This window comes from Sardina pilchardus, chromosome 1 (assembly GCF_963854185.1).
Source record: "Sardina pilchardus chromosome 1, fSarPil1.1, whole genome shotgun sequence".
Classification (NCBI taxonomy): domain Eukaryota; kingdom Metazoa; phylum Chordata; class Actinopteri; order Clupeiformes; family Clupeidae; genus Sardina; species Sardina pilchardus.
In genome coordinates this window covers 20,247,541-20,275,242 of record NC_084994.1, presented here as the reverse complement: position 1 = coordinate 20,275,242, position 27,702 = coordinate 20,247,541, and the positions used below count along the sequence as shown (strand labels likewise).

At 40.0% G+C, this 27,702-nt stretch overlaps 1 protein-coding gene across 2 annotated transcripts; it reads left to right on the top strand.

Annotated features, from left to right (window-relative positions):
- Positions 1-14,938: 14,938 nt before the first annotated feature.
- LOC134084151 (eukaryotic translation initiation factor 4 gamma 1-like) lies at positions 14,939-27,361 on the top strand. 2 transcript variants are annotated; one of them, XM_062539855.1, is made up of 14 exons: positions 14,939-15,254; positions 16,153-16,423; positions 16,658-16,762; positions 16,915-17,166; positions 17,902-18,006; positions 18,125-18,280; positions 18,547-18,625; positions 20,140-20,171; positions 21,608-21,748; positions 22,080-22,208; positions 22,303-22,509; positions 23,024-23,128; positions 26,215-26,283; positions 26,455-27,361. In XM_062539855.1, the coding sequence occupies exons 2-14, from the start codon at positions 16,166-16,168 to the stop codon at positions 26,593-26,595; spliced, it is 1,779 nt and encodes a 592-aa protein (XP_062395839.1). In that variant the 5' UTR covers positions 14,939-15,254; positions 16,153-16,165; the 3' UTR covers positions 26,596-27,361. The 2 variants fall into 2 exon arrangements, with proteins under 2 accessions (XP_062395839.1, XP_062395838.1); XM_062539854.1 differs by having other exon boundaries at positions 21,608-21,847.
- The last annotated feature ends 341 nt before the right edge of the window (positions 27,362-27,702 follow it).

Here is a 27,702-nt window from a genome sequence, read left to right as displayed (position 1 = left end):
GGCACAAATTTTGCTGTCAGCATGCAGCAGTGAATGTGGAGTGCGTGGTCTTGTGTGGCTTCGCATGCCATTTTTAAATTGACATAAAAGGAATAACGACTAATAGAAATTTACAATATTGAAATTCAAACCATAAATGTACATTGGATTATTTTTTCCACAATATGCTTCCATATTTGTGTTTTATTTTTCTCTGGGAAGTACTATTTTAGGTAAAGGTCTTCAAATCCGTTTTTGATAACTGTTTCAACCTTAAAAATCAAATGAACAGAAGGCACACAGACCCCTCATGCTGATGAATATTGCATCTTGCATGTGTCGCATGAGGCTTCTATTCCACCAAGCTTTGTATCTGACTGTGAATGTCTCGTTATTGAGAGCCTGTGAGCTCCTCCAGTGTAGGCACACCGAATGGACGCAGAAATACATGTGGCAGCCATGATGCATAGGCTATACATACACATTGTTACAAGCAAGTTGTCTTTCCCAGGCTTAAAACGGGCAATGTTTGTAGACTGTATGATGAACATTATTTTGTTATGCTGTGATAGCCCACATAAGGAGAATTTAAAATGTACCTGGTTCAGCTGACATTTCAGTGATTTATGAAATCCTGTTGATCCTCAATTCAAAATCTCGAAGTTAATCTCTAGCCAGGTAAATATCTTGATGTGATTAGGTCAAAAGGCTTGTAGTTAAAGGAGGACGCAAACAGGTATCAGCAATATTCAGGTAAGAATATTCTCCGCCTCTTGCAACACTGACTAATCATAGAAGAGCATCACCACATCATCAGTGGGTTGAGCTTCAAGTCTCATTAACTTTATTATGGAACAAAAACACCAAAGCCATTCTAAGCCTTTCTGTGGAGACTGAAACTTGTGAATAATCAGTGTTAGAAGTATCATTTGACATACAATTTCATTGTATTAGCAGACAGTTTGGGATGCAGATAAAGAATAATGGGGGACACTTTGTGTAAGTAAAACATCTTATATAAATATGGATTGTAAAATGTAATGTGATAATTTGTCAATTTGCTAACAACATAAACCGTTGTGAAACATGATATATCTTATTATCAAGGGGGTCCTCCACACAAATAAATACAATATGTATTACAAACAATATACACAATTCACAATAAATAAAATATAACCAAGTGTTATTCATCTTATATTAAGATCAAAATAGGCTAGATATGTATGTTGCATTGTATGTCATTTTGATCTAATTTGATATGAGTTTGACTTATTTTCAAGAATTTGCCTGTTTTCATAATGATATGTCTTAAAAGAAGTCAACCTCTGGGCAAGTTTGTCCATGTGCGTAGTCTGAGTGAATTCTCCCCTTCACTTAAATCTGTCATTTGGAAGGAGTTATGCGTTTTGGGAGTAACCCCAACTTCTTACACAACTCTTGTGTGCATTCTGACTTCGGAGCAGGGCTGTGCAGGGACCTTTTGAGGGACAGGGGCTTCATTATTCTGTCTTTACGTGGCATCTTTGCACTGTAGCAGAATTCAATATCATGATTCACACACACACACACACACACACACACACACACACACACACACACACACACACACACACACACACACACACACACAAAAACAGATAAACAGTTTAATTGTAGCCTATATCTGCAACCTGAGCTATAACCCTGTTATAATCACCCATTTTTAAGTCATATACATAGCCTACTTTGTTCAATTCTGTCAATTTCTTTCCAACTTGACCGAAGTCCTCCATACATTTGCACAGAAGTTTGCACTATTGTTGAGCAGCATAGTTGATATTCTCCTGTCCCTTGGTTTGTTTGTAATGAAGGCTGGTATTGTTATGCCAGTCTCTCTACTGTCTTTGAAACTGCAGGAGCCAGTCTACAACTTCATTGCCATAGATAAAATGATATTATGAGAAGCAGCTGCCATTGCAACTTTGTTTCTCAACAGTGAGTTTTTAAATGATGGATTATGAATTTGTAGTGTACCCATACATCAATGGCAGCATAGAAACTGGCTGCTGATTTGATATTTAAAAAAAAAGGTTAAAAAAAAGAATACTCAATATTTCTTAGCCACTATGCAGTTTATATTCTCTTCTATTTATATTATTACAACTATATGATATCTTGCAGCTCATGTTATACGGAGTAGAAGACTATGTGTAAACTTTTGTTTCAGAAAATCCGAGATCACTGATAAGAAATTGATTAATTGTTTTTCAATTATTTTATTTGTTACAGTTCGATCACTGAGGATTGTACTTCTAGGTAAAACTGGTGCTGGAAAGAGTGCTGCTGGAAACACAATTCTGGGAACAGATGCGTTTACTTCTCAGTGTTGCCCTAATTCTGTGACAGCAACATGTGAGAAGTCAGTGGCTATGGTTGACGGTTTATCTGTGGAAGTCATTGACACCCCAGGTATGTGTGATACAACAATTGAGAAAGATTCACTAGGAAAAGTAGTAGGACGCTGCATCAAGCTGTCTGTTCCTGGACCTCATGCCATCCTGCTGGTGGTCAGACTGGATGTGAGATTCACAGAGGAGGAGATGAAGGCCATTGAATGGATTGAAGAGCACTTTGGTGAAGAGGCTTTACAGCATACAATCATGCTGTTCACTCATGGTGATCGGATACCGGATCCGCATAAGCACATTTCTGAGAGCAAACTTTTAAGTTGTTTGAAAAATAGATGTGGAAATAGATCCCATGTTTTCAAAAACATCAGTAGTGACCGTGCTGTGGTTACTGAGCTATTGAAGACAATAAAAGAAATGGTTGGAAAAGAAGAGAACTTTTATACCAATGAAACGTATGAGAAAGCCCAGAAAAAACTGAAACAGAAAAGGCAAAAGGAAATTGTGGTTGAGAGTGTCTTGACTGTCATGACTGTTACAGGGACAGGGGCCGCAGCAGCAGGAGGAGCCGTGCTAACTGTAGGAGCAGGTGCCGCGTTGGCAACTGCTGCAGCAACAGCAGGAGCAGTGGCATCTGTAGGAGCAGTACTCGCACTGTTTGGGAAAAAAATGAAAAAAAGCAAGAAGGACAAGAAGACTAAGAAGCTGTGATTCTAACAGAAAGGGGCAGACAATGACCAAAAGTTGAAATAATAAATACTATATTTGTGATGATTATTGTATCTGGTTTCTAGTGTGAAACTCTTCGTAACTAGTAGGGTGTTTTGGGGGAAATAGTGTTTCTCTGTCACTTTGTGTTTTCTCATTTTTTCGAGGATGAATGTTTGTTTGTCCCTCATTGCATTGTTTTGAATGAACTATATTGACATGTTAATAAAATGTTCATTCCTTTTAAAGTGTAACTTAAACTGTAAGTGAACATTTCACCAAAATCGCAAACAGTGGATTAGATATCTTCATGCATAGCAATACTGTATGTGGAGTCCATCATGACAGAATACTCAAGCCATCGATGAAGGATATATCAGTTGAAGATGAAGCTCCGTCTTCTGTCCCCCATCAAAGTAGTAATATATTGAAGATATTGAAGCATACAGTATGTACGCATATAAGATGAAAAAGGACACATAGAGCTATCCACAGATACCAAATGTAACCTTCTAGGTTAGCCTATAAAACAGACCAAGTGACAGCAAAATAATAACTTTAGCTCCACTTACCCCATGTTTTTGTGGGGGTTTTTTGTGGCATAGTAGCCTGTTCATAATCCAACGTTATCATGTGTTTCTCTATGGCAAGGCACGTTCATAATCCGGTTTTGAGATCTAGCAAACTCCTGTATGGCATCCAATTCGAAACACATATTGCATCCAAATTTGTTTGACAAATAAGCACTTTTTTTGCCTTTACTTTGTTCATTGCAATGTAGTAAAAAGTTATTATGACCGCCGCTAGCATAGCGAAGCGGTCATATAGTTGTTGTCAAAGTTTTTTTTTTTTTTTTTTTTTTTTTTTTTTTTTTTCCGTCATCGGTTCTGAATTTTGGTCAACGATTCCCAGGACACCGTAACACCGGGGCACATGAAACTTGGTGGGCATGTAGCCCCAGTAGACTTGTACGGAAAAATTTCGTTTCGTCCCCGGGGGTCACTCCCACCCCGCGCGGCCCCCGCCCGAAGCCCAAAAATTGCAGTTTTTCCTACATAACTGCCTGAACCGTGGCACCGAGGATGACACATTTTTTATGGTATGTTGGTCTCAAGAGCTCGCATCAACTTAGCTTATAACCAGTCATTTGTGATTTGCACCCCCATGGTAAAAATTGAAAATGTAATGTAATATTGCTTTAATTGCCCCTATCTTCAGATGAGATGCTATGAACTGCACCAACTTTCATGTGTGTGATTAACCTGACACCCTCTGGGAGTATGCCAAGTTTTGTGGAATTTCATCCATGGGGGGCTATAATAAATGTATTTATGTGTGCATTTAGTGAATGGTCCCTCAAGGGGCTGTTCTACACTGAAGCCTTGGATGGCCCGTGCCCCATGTAGCTGTGTCACTGGCCACCCCAGTGGCTACCCTGTGGTTACCAAATAAAACAATTATGTATTTATTACGATTTTATACGAGAACGTCAAAAGCAGAACTAATGCAACAACGTTAAAACACTGCAGCCTGCTGCCACTGGTGTGTGGCGCTGGCGCTGCTGAGTGAATGATAGATCAGATCAGATAGAAGAAGACAAACGAAGAAGATGGAGTTGTGATTTCTCAGTTCCGAATGGCGGCCATATTGGAATTTTCGTTACTGTCGCTAGTTTCACACTACTTGATTTCTCATGTTGCAGTAAGCTAAACGATTTCATCTCTTACGTGACTTGTTGTTCTTGCACGTAACTGTGTAACCGTCAGACTTATAAAGAAGTTGGTAAATGTCTTTACGTTTAGAAACGTAATCAAGCAAAGCCTACAATGTCAGTAGGCCTACTCAAACCACCAGTCGCAGGCTTAGGACTAGGTAAGTAAAACATCCCTTCTCTATATCTCTACTATTTTCATTTTAAAAACTGTATTTAAAGCGAACGCCTGTTTCCAAAATGTATTTATAGAGTCTGTACATGTGGTCCCTAGCTTGGTTTGCCCGAAAATTAAGTGGAAATATCCTTTAGAAGTGTTTACTTTAGGCGCTAGTTAGCATGTAACAGCATCTGAATTAATGAACTGGCATGGTGCATTTATACCTGACGATCTCTTTCAAGTAATTTAAATAAAAACCGGACCTCATGGTTAGTATTTATAGAGTCAGTACATGTGGTCCCTAGCTTGGTTTGTCTGAAAATTAAGTGGAAATATCCTTTAGTAGTGTTTGTACTCTAGGCACCAGTTAGCATGTAACAGCATGTGAATGAATGAACTAGCCACTAGCATGGTGCATTTATACCTGACGATCTCTTTCAAGTTATTTGAATAAAAAACTGACATCATGGTTAGTATTTATAGAGTCTGTACATGTGGTCCCTAGCCTGGTTTGTCTGAGAATTAAGTAGAAATATCCTTTGGAAGTGTTTGTACTCTAGGCGCTAGTTAGCATGTAACAGCATCTGAATGAATTAACTGGCCACTACTGTATGGTGCATTTATTACCTGACGATCTCTTTCAAGTCATTTAAATAAAAAAAATGATATCATGGTTAATATTTGTAGAGTCTGTACATGTGGTCCATTGCTTGGTTTGTCTGAAAATTAAGTGGAAATATCCTTTAGAAGTGTTTGTACTTTAGGCGCTAGTTAGCATGTGCCAGGTGTCATACCATTGCAGTAATCATCTCACTAAACCAATCTGTTCAACAGAGTTTGCCAGTCAGACCACTACACCTTTGCCAGCACCACCACCCAGCAAGCTTCATCAACTCCAGCCATGCCGGTAAATACAGTGCCTATTGACAGCCTACACACCCCTGTTCAAATGCCAGTAGCTTTGTTCATTGTTAAATCCTGTTGTTCTGTGTTATTGTGTTTTGGAAAGGTATTGCATTACATTACTCTTCACCTTTTGCTTTTGTAGGCTAGTAGAAAACATGTTGATGGTAGTGAAAAGGTAGTAAATTCAGCTCAATTTTGCTATTTTGGGAGGAAACACCACCAAAGATGCTGTTTAAGAGGATGCTGGGCCGGGCTTTGAGGAGGTCCCTGGCGCTCCAAATTAATTAGACTGGTGCAGCAGGAAAGGTGGCTTTTAAGTCCTTACATCTGAAGAGTGTGTTGCATAATATCATTATTAAAAATAATTTTAATAAATTGTTTAAGCATGTACAATAAATAAAGCATGTAAATGAGCATGTAAAATAAATAAACAAAAGCATGTAAAATAAATAAATAAACAAAATGTATTGAACCTAATACTATGTGTGGTGAGTCTGTGTGATAGTTGCTGAGGATAAATGTTTTTATATTGGATTATTAAATTACAGAATACATTTATAGGTTTCTCATCAGCAGGCACTGTCTTCACCTTAGTAAATTTGGTAACTTTGGTAAGCCCTGTAAATAATTGTAAATTGTTCTGATTGAGGGCAAATGGAAAGTGTTATAATGTATTATTGCTATTTTAGTACATCATTTTCATTATTATGGCCATAAATAAGGCCAATTAGAAGCTGGTGGGTAGTAAGCGGCAAAAGGGTGGCCCTTTATCTGGAGCCACCTCTGAGCCGCCGGTGGACCGCCAGAGAACTGATGAGCAAAACTCCAGCGGGCCACTGGTGGGTACCCGCGTTGGACCGCCAACTCTGCCGCTGGTTTGTAACAGTAATTTTAGCATTGCCCATGGTGGATTAAATTATTGCAAAATATTTATTGAGGTGAGTTTAACAAGTGTAATTTCATTGCCATATAATTCAGGCCTAAAGTAGATGGCTAAATGGCTACAATAGAAGGATACACGAAAAGCCCAAACTACCAAAATCTTCATATTTTATTACCACAGTTTCTATCTATAGGCTCTCTTATTTGGTATACTGACTAGACATTATTGAACAAACAGAGGCTATTCATCTGTATTTCAGTATCTCAGTATCTCAGTAGGTTAAAGTATTTTTAGATACCTCCCTGAAATTACTTTTTGCAGGTTGTGATGTCTTCTATATATTGTTGACGTTACTGTCAAAATGGCGTAACTGTTAAATTCCAATATAGTGAGTAGGCTATTGGCAAAACCGATTTCCATTTTTATGTTGAGCCGGCAGGGGGCTCAGTTTAAAAAGTAACCAAGTTCACACACACACATATCAACAGATTCACAAGCACAGATAAACACACTTCCACGGATTCCACACACACACACGCACACATGCACATTCACACACACTCAGACAGACACACACACATCTTTATACAAGCAAACTCACACATGCACACACTCATATACACATGAGCTGCAAGAGAAGGAGATATATACATACAGTATATTGCACAAATCGGAGATACAGGAAAGTTGACAAGCGTAATTCGTTTTGGAGAGAATGTGCAGAACTGAGCGGCGGTCATATTGTGTACCGCTATGCGGTGCATCTAGTTATAGAGAATCATCATGTGTGCACGTCATGTGTGTGCTACCGCGCAAACAAGTCAGGTCAGATCAGCTCTCACAAGTATGGAGCACAAAAAGTGTCAAAAAGTCATTTTTCATCACTAAATATAAAATTGCCATTTATTTCTGTAAGGCACACACTACATATTTCTGTAAATTGCTCAGCCCCAAAGTATCCCATCCACCATGGTTTTTATATTGCCATTTTCAGGACAGTCAGGCCAACACAAACATGAAAGTCATGTCGAGCTGTCAGCTTGCTGTGGTGAGATAGGCTACATGTCAAAATGTAAGAATTTGTATATTGTATGCTTTTTGCATTTTTATTATTTAAAAATCAAAATCAATGCAAGTAATAATACATGATATTGTGGCAGATCTGTGTAGCCCAGACTGTGCTGACAATATGTAGCATGTATGAATGGCACTTACAATGACCAGGATAAATGTTTCTAACTGAAGGTAGTAAGGTAGTGAAAATGCCCTTAAGTACCTACCACAAAAAAAATTGGGTAAAAAAAATAATTTTAATCATTTTTTGAGAGTTTTTTTTAGCTGGGGTCAAATTGACCCCAAGGACAACGAACGTCGGTAAGATTTGAGGACAACATGAGGGTTAAAACAGCCTAGGCCTCATTGGGTTAACTTCTGATTGGTCTGGGTGGAACATGCAATGCATCGAGTTTTTTGCACTTTTGGCTTCTAGAGAGGTAAGGTAGCACGAAGTTTCTTGAAAAACGAACAACATTTTACATGTAAATCCATTATCCTAGTATGGACTAAAATGGTATTACTTTTTTAGCTTGAATAAACATCTTCATTAACAACTATACCAGTAGACGTAGGAATGCGCTATTTTTCTTTTTATATATATATATTATTATTATAATAATAATTATTATTATTACCTTAATTCCTAGTGACGCCCCTGCATATGACACAGCAATGGAGCTTAAGTCGTCAGGTGACTTCTTGCGTCACCACCGAGTTTAAAACCGTGTTAAACTCCAAACTAGTGACAGAGCAATTGCCCCACAGTGTCTGAAAAAAAAAACATGAGTTTAATATGTTGTGGTTTAGAAAATGTGACAAACCCTCTTTTCCTTCCCCCCCCCCTAGTTTAAATGCTGATTCAATTAGAAAAAGTGGACTACTCAATTGGAATGACTTTTTGAACATCATAAGGATGGGTTTAATTCAGAACTAGGCTATTTCATGTAATTGTAACATATATGGTTTGATAAATTGGACAGCCCTAACTTTTCCTTTTTTACAGTGTGTTTTTCTCAGTGTGTACACACTCCATACACTCAATACATTATGTGCTCTAACCAGCAACACACAATTTTTTTCCCCACATCTCTGAAACCAGCTGGAGCAGTTTCATTTCCCTGTTGTTGAGATAGTTTGGGGCATCAAGATCAGAATGGCAACAATCTTGTTTGGGCTGTTTTGAATTACTGGGCTAGGCCCAGTTTAATTTGACATTTCAGTTGGACTGCCTGAAGCTATTTACAATCAACTTTGATACAAAGCCAGATCTGTTTCGTGTCTGTAGAAAACAGATGCACCCTCGCAAATGGAAAATCTGTGCGTGCAAAAACCGTTCGCAAACTCACAAAACTTTTTTTTCCCACACAGTGACATAACGGATTTGCAGATGTACAGATCATTTTTACATGCAAAAAAAAAAATTGTGCAACTACAAAATCTTGTTGCATGTACACAAAACATTTTACGAGCTCAAAATATTTCTACAGACACACAAAACTTTTGGCAAGAATTTTATACCATAATTATCCAAAGAATGCCTGGTTATGTTCAACGAGATTCGTAGTATACCCCACTGGCAAGACCACTCATCACAAAGTAGTAATATGAAGCAGGAAAGAATGAAGGAGGAAATAAGGACCTAACCAGTTGAACAATGTCTTATTACCAGTATCAGACACACCTGCAGATGTGCGGCCATACTCAATATAGCAGCATTACACAATAATGTTCCCACATCTAAGACCAGTCGGAGCAGTTGCAGTATGTGTTTTTTGTCATTTGACATGCTGTCATTTCAGATATATTGCACGCAGCTATTTGAACATTGGCTTTTGCCTGGAGCCATTGTGCACAATGCATTAATTAGCTGTATTATGAACAGCACAAAATGTATGCACTGGCTCTTTGGCATGGCAGTCAGAGTGCATACTTCACTTAGTTTCGGTATGCTACATGACATGTTGAAAGACATCATAATTGTCTGCGTGCGTGCGTACATTTTATGCCGTTTGTGCGCGATGGCTCCAGGCAAAAGCAAATGTTCAAATAGCAGCATGCAATCTAACTGACAGTATGTCAAAAACAACACTACTGCAACTACCAAAGAGCCTTCCATACCAAGTAGCCAGGCTCATTTTTAATCTCAGTCAGAGCGCATACTGAAACGGTAGTGACAGTACTCAATGGCCCCTGCCTTCCCCTTCGGGAAGCCCATGCACCTCACACACACTGGTGTCCCTCAGGCATTCACCAACTGTACTTCTCCCATCCCAGGGTGCCCCACACACATCTGCTTCTCCCATCTCTGGGGTCCTTCACACAGGGGTCAACCTATCCTGAGGGTCCGTCATACCACGGCTCACACATCAGGCACTCTCCGATGGCCTTATGGCAGCCGTCCCACTTCTGACACCACATGTGGCAAAGGATGTGATGCCCGATGCCCACGCGGTCTTGGACCTGGGTCTCCGGGGTACTAATCCTGCTGCTTGCCCGCAACGCCAAACAGCCAGACCCATTGGTATGGAGGTCAGAGGCGGTACTCAACTTTAGTGACCGTACTCCGTCACAGTCATGTATGGTACAGTATGTCTTCTTCACAATTGAAGGAAAATGTTTCACCCACACATATACACACACACACACACACACACACACATTGCAGAATGTGGAAAGATTTCCCCCCCCCCACATACACATTGCAGTATATTAACATTACAATAGATACACATTAAGGTAGTTGTGGGGAAAAAAAACCCTTTTCAACCTGCTGTTTGTCAAGTTTCATGATGATATCAATTAGTTACATTTTTTACCCCGTTTACCCCAATCTTGACCCATTTAGGGCCTGGCTATGATAATCAGCACCTAGCGTGCATTTGGAAATATCACTGCATGCAAATGGATAACACTTCGACCAATGTGTACTGACTGATTCCAGCTGTTACCATCTGTTTAGCACACCTCAGATACACCGATGTGATTGGTGCGGATCGCCTCCAAGTGCATGGGTAGTGAGCATCATTACTGATTGCCAGAATGACTCGCTGAGCAAATTCAAATTGTGCTCTCGTGAGAACTCTTGATTTTTTTTAAAAGTCTCTGTTGGGCTCTTTGGCTTTATGTCTTCTTTTTTTTTTTTTTTTTTTTAAGTATATTTTTTGGCCTTTTTGCCTTTATTATGATAGGACAGTGAAGAGGTAGACAGGAAACAAGTGGGAGAGAGAGACGGGTGGGATCGGGATATGACCGCAGGCCGGATTCGAACCTGGGTCCCCGTGGGCACTCGGACCCGTAAATGGTATGGACGCTGTAGCCTGCTGCGCCACAGCACCCCCTGGCTTTATGTCTTCTTTAATCGTTACTAATCAGCCCATGTACATGAATGCTTGTAGACGGTGGCGGGGCTGGTGGTATTTTTCTACTACGCCGCCTCCGCCGCCCCTGATGATTTTTGTTGGGCACGATGATTGACACGGTGCATTCACAGCATACCACATAACTGGCACAATGTGTTCTCATGTCCATTTTTTTTTTTCAAAGGTAAGTTGTTAAATGTTTAACAAAGACACAAAACTGGTTAGAAGGCAGCGTCAGTCAGAAACATGCCTGGTCATAGAGAGCATGACAGGGAAAACAGTGCCACCCTGTGATCAGGTTAAATATTGCATGTGCAGAGAGCATAGCTGGAGGAGGGGGGCATCTGTAGACTGTGTAGACTGAAGGGTTATGGGACTCTTATAAGACCCATTTAATTCCCAAAAGTCCCTCGCAAAATTCAGGAAACAATCTTACTTACCAAGATCCTCCAACTGCATTGGTCTCTGTAGCCTTTATATTCTTTGTCCTGGTTAAGAGAGACCTCATGTGAAGCTGTTCATCCAGCACATTCTTAAATGACTATTCCAGAGATTAAACAATTTAGGGTCTATTTACGGAAGATAACTCTCAAACTCTCAAACTTTCAAACTCTCATTTGATAACAAAATTACATTACAGTGGAGTTTTGAGCAAGACTATTGTTTGCATTAGCAATTAATGGCTTATAGACACACACAGACACTCTCTCTTAGTCTCTCTGTCTCTCTATCTCTCTCTCTCTCACACACACACACACACACACACACACACACACACACACACACAGAGAGAGAGAGAGAGAGAGAGAGAGAGAACATACGCACAGAATACACTAAGAGTGGATTTCACTGTAAGAATATGAATTCCCAAAATTCCCATATATGAGCTAAAATAAATGATAGAAATAGAATGATTAACATCTACCAACCCCAAACTTCCTCTTAACAGTTTTTGGGAAGGTGCTTAGCCTGAAAATGGTGAAGAAGCCAAGGCTCTCTTTTTGATTCAGCACAATTGTTAGTGTTGTTCTGCTAAATTACCACTAGGTGGAGCAAGAGATTAATGGATAGACCGACAGAAACAGTGGCCTGTAAATTTCACTTTTGGGACAAATACATCAAATGTATATAGTAGTGGTTTTCATTAGACTAAGGTCTACATATTTGCATTGGCTTTAATTGAGATTTCTGACTTTTTTCTAGCCTAATTGACATCAAATCAGATAAGGTTGTTGCTGCATAGTATCAGATTTTGTACATGTATCTTTTTCAAACCATGAAATTCTTTCATTTTTCATTCTTACAGCTTGAAAAACACATGCCATGTGTGGGCATTAATATCTTGACAAATATTTTCTCTATAGCTTCCCCAAATGTTCTAGGGTGGAAGACCAACTCATAATAAGCATGTGTAAACAATTTAAAGTCTGTACTAAATGTCTCTTGACTTTCGAAAGTGCTCTAGATTGTGGGAAAATTTGCATTAGGTGTGGTAATGAAGCATTAAAAAAATAATAATAATAATTTGGTACAAGTCATTATTTTCTCTTGAAATAGGCCTACATCAGTTTATTAATGTTTTCCCACCATTTGAATTCTCTACAACAAAGGACCATGGTAATAATGATAAAACAAGACATGTTTGTATGTGTGCCATTTTCATGTAACTGAAATGGTATGGGTAGCTAGGACCACGACGGTCTATATTGAAATAGCAAAGTATATGGACATTTAGTGTGTAAATTACCAATATTGTAGGCTACCAAGTCCTATTCACAGAAAATGCATAGGCCTAGTTGCAGGTGTTTTGAGGCACCAAAATAACAATAAGCAATCGATTTTGGCGCTCCCTCAGCAGCAACAAAGCATAGCATGTTGGTCATTTTACAAGGCATAATTTGATAGGCTAACTAACTGCAGGAAATCATAGGCAACAAAGGACAAGAACAAGGACTTTGGAGTTGCTGTTATCGTAGTTTACATGGTTAATTATCAGCCTGCTCAGTACTCACTAGCCATTAGTTTGGAGCTGGCCAAACAGTGCCTGTAGCCTACTTTTCTTCTTACCAAATTGGTGAGTCTTCAGGGTAGGGAGTTATTTGTTTTCCTTAAGCCAAACATGTAACACGCACCAGTCTAGGCTACTTTGGGTCTCTCAGACACATCTACACTGCCTTAATTAGGTCAGCTTTAGACTATGTATGTATTGCATACGGATCTGCTGCTAAAACACATTTGCTCAAACTTGATGTGATTCAGGCACAGGCATTACGTTTGTGTTGTGGGGCATTTAAGACATCTCCAGTTCCAGCGTTACAGGTGGAGGTTGGAGAAATGCCGTTATCATTGCGGCGTATTCAGCTAAGTATGACATATTGGTCAACTTTACAGGGACACAAACTGGACCATCCAGCCAAATCAATTTTAGATAAATGTTGGGAGCATGGGCGTAGACATTTTAATAGCTTTGGATGGGTTGGTAATAATGAGGCTGAGAGATTGGGTCTGTCCAGAATTTCTCAAAGCTGCACAGTGGCACTGTCAATTACTCCCCCTTGGTTATTCCCCATGCCCAAAGTTGACTTTGAAATTTCTAATATACCTAAGAATAATGAATTTGGTGGGATTGGTTTTATGGTACAACAGTATAATACTACATACAATGGTGTGGTTCAAATATTTACAGATGGATCAAAAGATCCAGATACTGGAAGGACAGGAGCAGGTGTATTCCACAGTTTGATAAGTCTATCAAGGAAAGAGCATATGATCATCTTTCAGTTTACTCTGTTGAAATGTTAGCTATTTTGTTAGCTCTTATGTGGATTGAAGATGCTAGATCTAGACAATTTGTAATATGTTCAGACTCCATGGCAGCATTAGTTAGCATTTCAAATCTAAAATCTACCTGTAGACCTGATATATTATATGATATATTTCAAAGTTTATACAGGCTTCATCAGAGGGATATATCTGTATGTTTTATGTGGGTTCCCTCACATTCAGAAATAGATGGTAATGAGGTTGTAGACTGTCTGGCCAAAAAAGCCCTCAAACTAAATATAGACAACCTGAGTGTTCCACTAAGTCGAGGTGAAATCAAAGCCATAATTAAAACCAAAGTTAATGAAATGTGGCAAGAACATTGGAACGCAAACATAAAGGGGAGGTTTCTGCATAACATTCAGAGGCAGGTCCCCTCTAAAAGGCAGGGGTGTTTGAATAGGAAAGGAGAGTCAGTAGTGACTAGATTGAGACTTGGTCACACAAGTCTTAACCATAATCTTAACATAATAGGAAAACATAACACTGGTCAATGCACATCATGCAATCAAAATCAAAGAGAAACTGTAGAGCATGTTTTGTTAGAATGTCCATCATATCACACTGAAAGAAACATCATGTTAGAAAATATCAAACCACTTGGATATGCAAATCTTACACTGGTAAATTTACTTTCATTTTCAACTGTTAAACCATCAGCCTGGAATTTACTTATAACATTCTTAAAATCAACCAAAGTATACGAGAGGATTTAGCAGACAGGTTTCATTTCACTTTTTTTTTTTTGGTTTTGTTTTTGTTCTCCCCTTTCTCTCCTTTCCTTTTAAATACACAACATAAAAACGTCTAAAGCTACATTGAAGCTCCACACCTAACCAACAGTTGGTGGCGGTAATGCACCAAGTTGGATGCCAACCGCCAATAAAAACTAAAGAAGAAGAAGAAGAAGAAGGCTACTTTGGGATTGGACCAGGGGTGCGTCTCATGCAGCGTTTATACGTCCTCCCTCGCTCCTCGATGCCTCGATCCTCACTGATCTACATAAAGAATGATGGGGGGAGAAACAATGGGATAGTCTATCCAGTGTTAGTTATAGATGAGTGGGAACGCCCCTCGAGGATCGAGCATCGAGGATCGAGGAGGCATGATGAGAGGCACCCCTGGACCAATAGGACTCTTAATGTGACGGCGTGCCTAACTACCTGCCTGGCACCATTAACGTTAGTTGCCAACCGCCATAAAAACCGAAAGAAGAAGAAGAAGAAGAACTACCTGCCTGTACCTGTACCTGCCAGAACATCAGCATTTGACAAAGAAGGTAAGGCCATGTTTAACAAAGAGACAAAACTGGTTAGAAGGCAGCGTCAGTCAGAAACAAGCCTGGAGGAGATAGAGTCAACCAACTAGTTAGCAGCATCTGTGTAGCCTACAGTAGGCCTAGCCTACAAGTTAGTGATGCTCGCTTATTTTTTACAACGGTTACGACCACGATTGTTCCAAAACGTAGCCTAGTAGGCCTAGTCTAACTAAAACGTCACGTTAAAAGTCAGTAGGATTAAGTGTCTTTATGTGAATCGTGCCTTTCCCAAAGTTATTACAGAGTCATACCTGCTGTCTGAATATCGAGCAGGCTTGTTGGCTAGACGTTAAGTTTTGTTTCTTCGAAAGTGAAGGAGCTTTCAGCTGCTGTGACGTCAGATGTAAACATGCTCTCTTAATTCTTTCAGGGCTGCCTAATGACTTATTTTCACAATACAAGTTATTGCAAATTATTCACGATGTTTTCTACATGACAGAATGTCACAAAATATCAAATTAGTAATGGGCAGTGGCAAATTGTATTTAGAATGACCTTAAACTACTTCCTTATAGCTTGCTATATAATATGTTAAGCTTAACAAAACTAGATGCACCACATAGCGGTAGACAATATGACCGCCGCTCAGTTCTGCATCTCCTCTTGCAGCTCATGTGTAGCCTATATAAATGAGTGAGAGTGATGATAAAAACGCACATGTGTGTGCGCGTTTGCGTGACAGAAGCTGAAACTAAACGTTATGACTGCAGGTCGGAATCGTACCCAGGTCCCCATGGGCACTCGGACCCATAAATGGCACGAGCGCTGTAGCCTGTTGCGCCGCAGCAGCGCCCCCCCAGTACTGTTATTTTAATGATAGTTATTTCAAACTTACAGTACTTTTTTTTGTTGTTGATAGTTTCGTGTCAGTCATGGCCGGTGCCTCGCGCAGTGACGTTGCGCAGCTCACTCATCGCCGCGTTCAGGAGGAGGAGGGGATGGAGATTCTGGGCCAAGTGCTCGATGAACTCACGCCGGAGACGTTCCAGCAGGGAATGAAGAAGCTGAGAGAGATCAACATCCGCTCCGAGGGCCATCTTAGGGCCGTGGTGGAGATGGTGACGGAGCGAGCCATCGCTGAGCCAAAGTTGAGTGAGGTCTATGCCAACCTGTGCCGCTGCATGCTGGGGGTGAGTGGATATGTATGTAGGTGGGTGGGTGAGTGTGAAAACTTGAGTACTGTAGGTAAACATGTACCACTGCCCTAGAGGCATGAGTGAAATGTGAATTGTGTACCCAATTTGTGTGTATGTGTTTTGCTGTCTTCTGTCTTCATAATGACATCGCAGACAGAGGTGTTAATGTGTGTGTGTGTGTGTGTGTGTGTGTGTGTGTGTGTGTGTGTGTGTGTGTGTGTCCATCAGTTGAAAGTCCCCACGGCAGGGAAACCAGGTGTAACAGTGAATTTCCGGAAGCTTCTGCTAAACTGCTGCAAGACGGAGTTTGAGAGGCCCCTGGTTGTGGAGCAGGTGAAGGAGAGTGTGTGTGTGTGTGTGTGTGTGTGTGTGTTTGTGTGTGTGTGTGTGTGTGTACACTTTAGTTTTGCTTTTGATGCCTCACCTATTTGTGTTTCTGCTGATCAAACTTCCTCTCTTGCTTGACCTCATTTCCTGTCTAGTAGGACCAACAAAAGCATCTGGAGGAGGGACTTGAAAAAACTCAAGAGGAGGTTCAACAGCGGTCCCTGGGCATTGTCAAGTTAATCGGTGAGCTGTTCAAACTGAATGTGGTGTCAGAGGGCATCATTCATGACTGCATCGCCAAGCTGCTGAAGAAGAGCAAATCTTTGGTGACTGACCACTTCAATCCTCTCTGGTCCCTCTGTGTGCTGCTCTGTACCACCGGCAAGACCCTGGACATGGGGAAGGCAAAGGTGTGTGTGTGTGTGTGTGTGTGTGTGTGTGTGTGTGTGTGTGTGTGTGTGTGTGTGTGTGTGTGTGTGTGTGTGTGTGTGTGTGTGTGTGTGTGTGTGTGTGTGTGTGTGTGTGTGTGTGTGTGTGTGTGTGTGTGTGTGTGTGTGTGTGTGTGTGTCTGTGTGTGTGTGTGTCTGTCTGTCTGTGTGTGTCTGTGTCTGTGTGTGTCTGTCTGTCTGTGTGTGTCTGTGTCTGTGTCTGCACGCACACGCACACGCGAGTGAGTGTGTGTGTGTGTGTGTTGACCATTTATTTGAGGAGAGCTACCATTCTACAATTAAAGGAGCACTTTTTTCATATTAAACTAGGTTCCCTTAACTAATACCACTCACGTTTCAATGCGTGCACTCACTAGCTGGCGCGCGGCGCAACTTTGATAGCCCTTAGCTAGCCCAGTTCATTCATTAGGATCCAAACAGAGATGAAGTTAGAAGCGACCAAACACCTCCATGTTTTCCCTATTAAAATACAGTTACACGAGTAGTCACACGACCAAGTATGGTGAGACAAAATAAAACGTGGTGCATTTCTAAGCAGGTAAGAGGGATAACTATATTGTGTGGCGCAGTAATATCTTCACTCTTGCACTTTCAGTTTCACTTTGGAGTGAGGATATTGCGCCGAGTCAAATGCGCCCAATTGTTATTCCGCCAAAATACATTTGTCACATGTTGATCTGTATATTTTGCCTACAGCCTCGCATGGATCAGTATTTCAACCAGATGAAGAAAGTGATAAAGGAAAGAAAAACCTCCAACAGGATCTGTCTCATGTTGCAGGATGTGGTTGATTTGAGAGAGGTACTGTAAACACTAAACACACACACACACACACACACACACACACACACACACAAACATGCACACACTTTTACTTACTCTCTTGTACACTATCTCTCTCTTTCTCCCCTCTCATCAGTCAAACTGGATTCCCAGACACAGTGATCCCGGGCCACAAACCATCAGACAGATCTGTATGCAGGCGATTGAAGGGAACTTGGATAAGCCCTTTCCATTCGAAAAGGGTGTGGGAGGCAAAAAAGAGCTCCTTCCTAGCTGCCAGGCAACACAACATGTGTGTGTGTGTGTGTGTGTGTGTGTGTGTGTGTGTGTGTGTGTGTGTGTGTGTGTGTGTGTGTCCAAGAATCATGTCGTATTTCATGAATACAATTGTGTACAATATCTTTTTGGAATGTTATTGAGTTCCTTAGATTTGTTTTTATCTCTGTGTGTGTGTGTGTGTGTGTGTGTGTGTGTGTGTGTGTGTGTGTGTGTGTGTGTGTGTGTGTGTGTGTGTGTGTGTGTGTGTGTGTGTGTGTGTGGGTGTGTGTGTGCGTTTAGCCTGAAACACAGGATTCAATGACTGTGTTGGAAGAAGAGGATAACTGTGCAGGCCCAGAAACCAAATCCAGTGACTCTGGTATGTGTGTGAGTGTGTGTGTGTGTGTGTGTGTGTGTGTGTGTGTCCATCCAACTTTCTACTGTAGCCTAGGGCTGGGCGATCACGGTGATCAGCTGTGGGTATACTTTCTCGATCACGTGCATAACATGCTGCAGCAAAGTGCACGACAACCATCACAACCCGCTTTCATGGCACCGCACTGTCTGCATGCACCCAACATTTTCAACAGTGCGCCTGAAAAAAATTCTAGGTCGCACTGGTGCGCCTGAGGCGGCTCGGGTGAAAGCATATATTTCTTTCACAAGTTGCCATGTAAACGTGGCTGCTAGACTATGCGTGCAACTTTACCAAATGTAAACCCTCTCTCCTAGGACCGCTTTCTCTCGCTCTCCCTCTCCCTCTCTCTCTCTCTCTCTCTCTCTTTCTCTCGTGCGCGGCGCGCTTAATGAACACCCCCCCTCGACATGTACATTCACAATCGTGAAATCAATGACGTAGGCCTATAGAAGACGACTAGCGAAATCATAGCCTAAAATCCGGTTAGCATCATAGCATACTGCACAAATTTTATTAAAACTCTTGCATTCAAGTTGACTGATCATCTCAATGTTTTCCAGCTCCAAGACTCAAAAGGGCCTGTCCCAAGGAGAAAAAGTATTGGCCTACCTTGTAACTTAAACACACGTGGGGAAACTGAACAGTCCAACCAGTATAATAAGCTAGCCAACTAATGCTATGCTACTTTGTTTACAATATTTTGAGGCTTCAAGCCGACAGCTGAATTAAAGAGGCGGAGTTGTAATATGGATAGTCATGAATGTCATGAATATCCAAAATTTCAGTAGGCCTATGTAGAAAGCATTATACAGTGTATGTGTGTATATATACGTGTGTATATATATATGTATATATATATATATATATATATATATATATATATGTATATATATATATATATATATATATATACATATATATATACACACGTGTATGTATAAAAATAATTATATATATATACATACATACATACATATATATATATATATATATATATGTATGTATGTATGTATATATATATCATTATTTTTTAAAGAATATGCATATTCCATATTGTGTTTCAAATTAAGACAAGCTTTTTCTACGCCTTATTGTTAAAAAATCATTCACATTATATGATATGAAAGGAGTGCGATAAAAGGTGTCCTTTTGGCGTTAAAGGCGATGCAATGAAAAATGTGGGTGCACCTAAATTTTGCGCTGGTGCACCTAAAAAAAAAAAGCTAGGCGCACCGGTGCAACCAACGCAAAAAGTTAGTCTGGAGCCCTGACCCTATGAGCCCGACGGATGCAAAGTGCGTCAGATAAAAAAAATCGTGATTAAAAATCGAGATCGTTCAATATGGGAAAAATAATCGTGATCATTTTTTTTGCCATATCGCCCAGCCCTACAGTAGCCCATCTTTATTTTATTTAATCAGTTTGTTTAAGAACACTTTTTTGTTTAGCTCTGTGTGTATCTTTGTTTTCCACAGTGGAGAAAGGGTCAGCCCGCACTCAGAAGCAGGTAACAGCCACAGATTTAGCACAGAAAGTAAAAAATCAAGAGTTTATATGATTTGACCTAATTCACTTCATTTCACAGTTTTGATTGATAATATAATTTAATCAAAAAGGTATTTCAGTCACAATGAGGTGTGTGTGTGTGTGTGTGTGTGTGTGTGTGTGTGTGTGTGTGTGTGTGTGTGTGTGTGTGTGTGTGTGTGTGTGTGTGTGTGTGTTTACTTCCCCAAAAGGCTATTAAGTTCTACATTTTTGATTGATTGATTTTTTGATTGATGTTGACGTATCACAAGACAAAGACAAAAGCAAAGACATTTAACACAGAACAAAAGAAAATGGGACCACATGAAGTAATAAATCAGTCTTCTCTACACATACTCAACTCTCAACAATTAGATAAGATCCATTACAAAAGTGTAGCGGTTATGTACACCTTTTTTACTGGTCACTTTTGTTCTGCATGGATTACGAATATTTTTCATGGATACTTATATTGAAAGTCCAGAGATTGTTATGGTTATGGTTATGGTTATGGTTATGGTTATGGTTATGGTGATGGTGCTTAGCAGACGCTTTTGTCCAAAGCGACATACAAACAAAACAACACAATAATTAAATTTAGCAGTTGATCATACTATAGTGTTGTGTTGACTAAAGAGAAAAGCTAATTAAAAAATAAATCAATCAATCAGTCAATATAAGCAATCCAATGAAATTAAAAGAATGACTGAAAAGGAGAATAGTTAAACAATAAAGTAATTCAATCAATTATATTATAACAATAACTAAGGCATAAAAACAATAATAAAAACAATGTCAATTTAATCAATGGCCTAATGGTACCAAAACTACACTAAAACATACAAACCTAACCATAAGAACATTAGTAGACTAAATGCATATTGAATAGAGATGTCAGATGTGCCAAAAAACATTTTCTGTCACATACAGCAAACATCACTTTACCATCCCCTGACACTGTGAAAAAAATGTTTCCTCTGTGGACGGCCCAGGCTCCAAAAACATGTCAGTTTCAATTGCACAGGAGACCGGCTCGTTCTCACTGATCTAAAATTTAGACTGGATAGACTATCCCATTGTTGCCTCCCCATCATTCTTTATCTAGATCAGTGGGAACGAGGACTGAGGAAGGAAGGGAGTATAGATAAAAAGACGAATGAGAGGCGCCCTATTTTTTGTTTGAATTGTCAACAAAAGTGTCGTTACCCAATCGTGCTTAATAAATAACCAATAGCCAGTAAATCTTCCTGTAAATTGTAATTATGTCAAATTTGCCAAACAAATTAAGAATACTGTCGCATCTTTGGGTTCTCTGTATCCTTCCTTTCTCTGTTCCTCTTGCTCTGTCAAGTTCTCCCCGTTTTTTTTTTTCATGAACTCTCGTCCTCTCTCTGTCTGTCTCTATCTATCGTGCCACAGAAGTTTACCGCCTTCTTTGGTGGTGGCAAGAATGAGGATGCGGAACTCTTTGGCCGTGTGTACTGCATCCTTGATGAGCTCACACCCCAGACATTTGAGCCACTCATGAGACAGGTGTCGAGGATGCCAATCAACTCAGAGGTCCGTCTCAAAGGTGTGATTGATCTGGTGTATGAGAGGGCTCTGTCGGTACCCAAGCTCAGTGCCATCTATGCCCAAATGTGCCGCTGCTTTGCAGGGGTGAGTTGGTGTGTGTGTGTGTTTGTTTGCGTGTGTCTAAGAAAGATTTCAACTTCTCTCGTATTCAGCCTTTGGCCGAATGACTGTCTTCTACAGGTTTATGGCAGTGTGTGTGTGTGTGTGTGTGTGTGTGTGTGTGTGTGTGTGTGTGTGTGTGTGTGTGTGTGTGTGTGTGTGTGTGTGTGTGTGTGTGTGTGTGTGTGTGTGTGTCATGTGCACCAAAACACTTCAGCTTAAAGTGCCTAAGGAAGATAACTGGAGAGTGAGTGTAAATTTCCGGAAACTTCTGTTAAACCGCTGTCAGAGGGAGTTTGAGGACAATAAGACAGAGAAGCAGAATGAGATGGGCACTGATTATGAGGTAAATGTTATCTTTCACCTCAGTGCCATTTGTTCATCTCATTTCCCACATCCTGACTTCACCTCTTCTCTTGTGTCACTGTGTTTCCTGTCAGGAGAAGGAACAAGATGAGGCAGGGGCCACAGGCCTACGGCGGTCATTAGGCAACATCAAGTTCATTGGCGAGCTTTTTAAGACTAAAATGCTGAATGAACCAATCATTCATGACTGCATCGTCGAGCTATTCAATACCTCTCAAGAGGAGTGTCTATGTGTACTGCTCTTAACTGTTGGCAAGGAAATAGACTTTGAGATAGCCAAGGTAAGTTGGTGCATGCGTGTGTGCATACGTGTGTGTGTGTGTGTGTGTGTGTGTGTCCGTCCTCTAATCTGTGTAATATGTGCACACAGTATTTTCCTTTCAGGGTTCCATTCCTATAGCTATCGCTGTTTCCCCCCAAACAACATTATGACTAAATAAATGTATTTGTATAGCAGCATAGACCTAAGACCATTTGTGCACTTGTAACACATTAGGGATGCAACAATGCATGATACCGACAATCGAAGGATAGGCCCCATATGGTTCAATATGCAGACGTGAAAAGTCATAATTCAGTAGGCCTGTATCAGTCATTTATAGTTTTCTGAAGTTGCTCATTACGCTGAGAAATGGAGACAGATACCCCCCACAGATACTCACCACTGATAGTTAAATCTACCCTATTGTAGTAGTAGAAAATGTAAACCATGCAGGCCTAGTCAGTCACATTGCCATTTTTTCAGTAAATGATTATTTTCCACAGCCCTAATAGCTGTTTGTGTTCTCCCTGCAGCCTCGTATGGATCAGTATTTCGACCAGATGAAGAAGATCCTCAAAGAGAAGAACATGTCTGTTAATACTCAGAGCATGCTGCAGGCTGTAGTGGACCTGAGAGAGGTAGACAGTTAACTTAGTTTTTCACAGTTGCTCAAACACTAAACCCCATTCTCTGAATCAAATTCTCAAATGCCTGAAGACATTTGTTGAATTATTCCCTACTTTCACCCACTTTCACCCATTTTACCAAACTCATTAACCCTTTTTGCAAAACTCTAAACACATTGTGCATTGTGATGCACTTCTTAAGGTGCTGTGTCCACCAAACAGGTTTTTACAGTTTTTCACAATTGCTAGAACACCTTTTTCAGAACTCTTTACCTTTTTCTCAAAACTGTGAACACAAAACTCATTTCTCAAACTACATTCTCGAAACCCTTCCATCTTGTTGCAAAACTGAACAATTACCTCAAAACACTTTTAACTTTGCTCAAAACTAACTAATGGTCTCAAATCATTGAACACATCAGGCAAAATTACACTCCTGCAGAGCAGTGATAAGACAATACACCAAACAATGGAAGACACAGTTTTCAGGGCAGGGTTTATGGCTCCTGGAGGAATTGTATTCATTCTAATTTGAAAAATAAAATATCACAATGAAAATAAAGAATAAGGACTTATATCACTCTCTACTTATATCCTCTAGCCTATATGAAGATATAAATCAATAGTTTTGTAAGTGAACAGAAAGACAGGCCAATACTGTACTGAATATGATTTGTACTGTGATGCCACAGACTCTGATAGTACTGTAAGTATGCAATACTGTAATATTGTATCGTGCCTAAATTTAGACTTACTTGGACATACTGATAACTCAGCTCTTTCACTCTCTCAGAGTTGAGCTCAAAGGGTAGTAAGTGTGTAACAGTGGATGTTCAGTGATTACTGTACTGTATGATAATGGACATTTACGCTATTTCTCTTCTGTAGTCTGAATCTTTGGATTATGGACGCCACAGAGAAACCACTGATGTTGGGTTGGACCATGAAGTCCTGCTTCTCTCATTGGCATTCCATGAACCAGAACATGGTCAATGATTGCCCAAATATCATCATTTACAGTATTGCAACTCTTGGGACTCTCTGTCTTCCTCTTCATCTTCCTCCTACCTGCACCCTCCTCTTCCTTGTGTACCCCACTTCTACTGTAACACACACTTGTTGTCCCCTGCATCTCTGTCAACTCTGAACTGACTTATATTGGTTGTCACATCATTAGACAGAAGTGTTATCAATTTTGAGTGGTAGTGTTCAAATGGAGACAACTGTGCACTAATTGTGTTCAACTTCTGCGTTGTTTGGTTATCAATATAATTAAGAAGTGCATCAGAATGCACAATGTGTTCACAGTTTTGCAAAAAGGGTTAATGAGTTTGGTAAAATGGGTCAAAGTGGGTGAAAGTAGTCTATGGTTTTGCCAAAAAAGGTAATAATTCAATAAATGTGTTCAGGCATTTGAGAATTTGATTCAGAGAATGGGGTTTAGTGTTTGAGCAACTGTGAAAAACTGTAACAGCCAGAGTGCCCTCAACCTCCTTCTCTCGGCGCTTCGATAAGTGTTTATTGTTGCTAAGTTACCAAAACCAGAGATGCTAAAAGTTGAACAGATTTCAACTTTGAGCGCTCTGAGCGCTGCGACAAAAAACGGTCAGCCCCGACAGCTTTTTTCCGCCGAGGGCGCTCAGCGCGCGCCCGTCGGCGCAAAACACGCGTTTGGTGGACACAGCACCTTATTATATTGATAACCAAACAAGGCAGAAGTTGAACACAATTAGAGCACAGTTGTCTCCATTTGAACACTACCACTCAAAATTGATAACACTTGTGTCTAATGATGTGACTACCAATATAAGTCAGTTCAGAGTTGGCAGAGACGCAGGGGACAACAAGTGTGTGTTACAGTAGAGGTGGGGTACAAGGAAGAGGAGGGTGCAGGTAGGAGGAAGAGGATGAAGAGAAAGACAAAGAGTCCCAAGAGTTGCAAAAGGCCTACTCTAAATTATGAAATACAGGCAACAATCATTGACCATGTTCTGGCTCATGGAATGCCAATGAGAGAAGCAGGACTTCATGGTCCAACCCAACATCAGCAGTTTCTTTGTGGCTTCAATAACAGAACACAGAACAGGAACAGGAATAGCGTAAATGTCCATTATCATACAGTACAGCAATTACTGAACGTCCACTGTTACTGCGTTGCAACGCAACGGTTACTGCACACTTACTAACCTTTGAGCTCAACTCTGAGAGAGTGAAAGAGCTGAGTTATCAGTATGTCCAAGTAAGTGTAAATTCAGACACAATACAATATTACAGTATTGCATACTTACAGTACTATCAGAGTCTTTGGCATCACAGTAAATCATATTCAGTACAGTATTGGCCTGTCTTTCCGTTCAATTATAACACTGCTGATTTATTGAGGATATGAGTAGAGAGTGATATAAGTCCTTATTATTTATTTTCATTTTGATATTTTATTTTTCAAATTAGAATGAATAAATATTCCTCCAGGAGCCATAAACCCTGCCCTGAAAACTGTGTCTTCCATTGTTTGGTGTATTGTCTTATCACTGCTCTGCAGGAGTCTAATTTTGCCTGATGTGTTCAATGATTTGAGACCAGTTAGTTTTGAGCAAAGTTAAAAGTGTTTTGAGGTGATTGTTCAGTTTTGCAACAAGATTGAAGGGTTTCGAGAATGTAGTTTGAGAAATGAGTTTTGTGTCCACAGTTTTGAGAAAAAGGTAAAGAGTTCTGAAAAAGGTGTTCTAGCAATTGTAAAAAAACTGTAACCCTTAACTAAGCCCCACATTTAAATATTTGCAAGTAAGGTTCATTGAGGGTAGCTCTCATTTTCAATGAAGCCAAGATTACAGAAACAATGTAGTAACAATCGATGTAAATATCTACACATATACATACAGTACAGTATTTACAGTATTACAGTACTTAAAGTATATATATTTATATTTATATATACAGTATATATAATATGAAAGTAATGTGAGTTCCAAACAACTGCAGAAACTATGTTTGAATGTGTGTGTGTGTGTGTGTGTGTGTGTGTGTGTGTGTGTGTGTGTGTGTGTGTGTGTGTGTGTGTGCACACACAACACATACCTCCTATTTCTCTTCTCCAGAGGCATTGGGTTCCACAGCCTACCGATCTCAGCCTGGACAGCATTATCGATCAGATCTGTCAGGAGAAGGTAGGAAAGCGTCAATCTTGTAGTGGGTTTTAGGTGTTACAGTGGGGTAAGAATACGGATAAACCTAATCCAAGTGTGTGTGTGTGTGTGTGTGTGTGTGTGTGTTTATGAAGACAACAAATAAAACTTGTGGCAGATGTAACTAAGGTTTGTGTGCTTGTGTTTCAACAGGAAACGACAAGAGAACTACAAGAAAACACAGAGGAACTAAAGAAAAACACAAAAGAACTACCCACGAGCACAGAGGCCAACACAGAAGAGCTACAAGAGAATCCAGAGGAACTACTCAAGAACACAGAGGGACATGGTTAAGATGACTTTCCCATCTGACCAGAGCCTAACAAGGACTCTGCTTCACTGAAACAAATAAGCCATTAGATGTACTTGTGATGTATACTTTTGATGTATCAATTGCACATAAGTGAAATGTCTAAAATGAATGCAGCATTTAGTTTACAAAATTGATTCATGCTGTGATGAACCAATTCGAGCAACTAATTCCAATTAATATCGTTTACATGAAATACATGTACATGTAATATCAACATGCTAAACAGTCATTTACTGAGTGTCATTCAGATGTTGCACTTAATAGCAGCAATGTTAATGGAAGATATTTTTGAGACCAACGACTGTGAGATGTAACATTCAGAATAAGTTGTGCTGCAGCATTCACTGTGTTTAGAAATGTGACATGGAACCAGTGATATCGGCATTCTCACTGCATTCTCACTGCCAGCAGGGGGAGCACTAGCTCCAAATGCAAACACACTTTATGCATGTCAACAGGAAGCATGCCAGTATAAACTCGTTTCACTAACGCCAATCCAGGATGAATAGGAGTGACTATGTCAAGCCAGGTGTAAGTTATTCAGGATACGTGTACAGGTTTAACATTGTAAAACAACTTTGAAAATATAAAAGTATTTAACTCAACAATATAAGATTCTAAAATTCCATTTGATTTTAAATAGGGTCCCATATTGTTTAGAATGCTTATTCTGAAATATCTAATTGCTGTTTTGTCAGTATCTCCTGAGCATAATGCATAAAAACAACCCTCACTTTTACTATGGTGTTTAGATCACCAATTGAAATATACAAATGTAAAAATAAATTCTGTTGCAATTAGTTTTGGGTCAGACCTTACTTTGCCTGGACTAAAAGGGGAAATGTAGATGCCTGATTACATGTATGGGCAGAGACATAAAAACATAATGTTGATGACGCAGATATAGCGGTAACTCAATGCTGGAGCTGGTGGTAGGAGGTTGTGATGAAATAACATTCTGCTCTCTTTTATCCACAGTCTGTCATTGTGATACAAAAGATTCTTGCTAGTCTTATTCAGAGCGCAAACCTGCACACCAGCACCTTCTGATGCCAACAAGGAAAATATTTTTTCCTGTCCATGAGAGA

Excerpts from the sequence above, each read along its gene's own strand:
- LOC134084151 (XM_062539854.1), top strand. The coding sequence starts at position 16,166 with ATGGCCGGTGCCTCGCGCAGTGACGTTGCGCAGCTCACTCATCGCCGC. Across the intron at positions 18,626-20,139 it reads AACCAAATCCAGTGACTCTG|TGGAGAAAGGGTCAGCCCGC; the intron begins GTATGTGTGTGA and ends TGTTTTCCACAG. Across the intron at positions 26,284-26,454 it reads ATCAGATCTGTCAGGAGAAG|GAAACGACAAGAGAACTACA; the intron begins GTAGGAAAGCGT and ends GTGTTTCAACAG.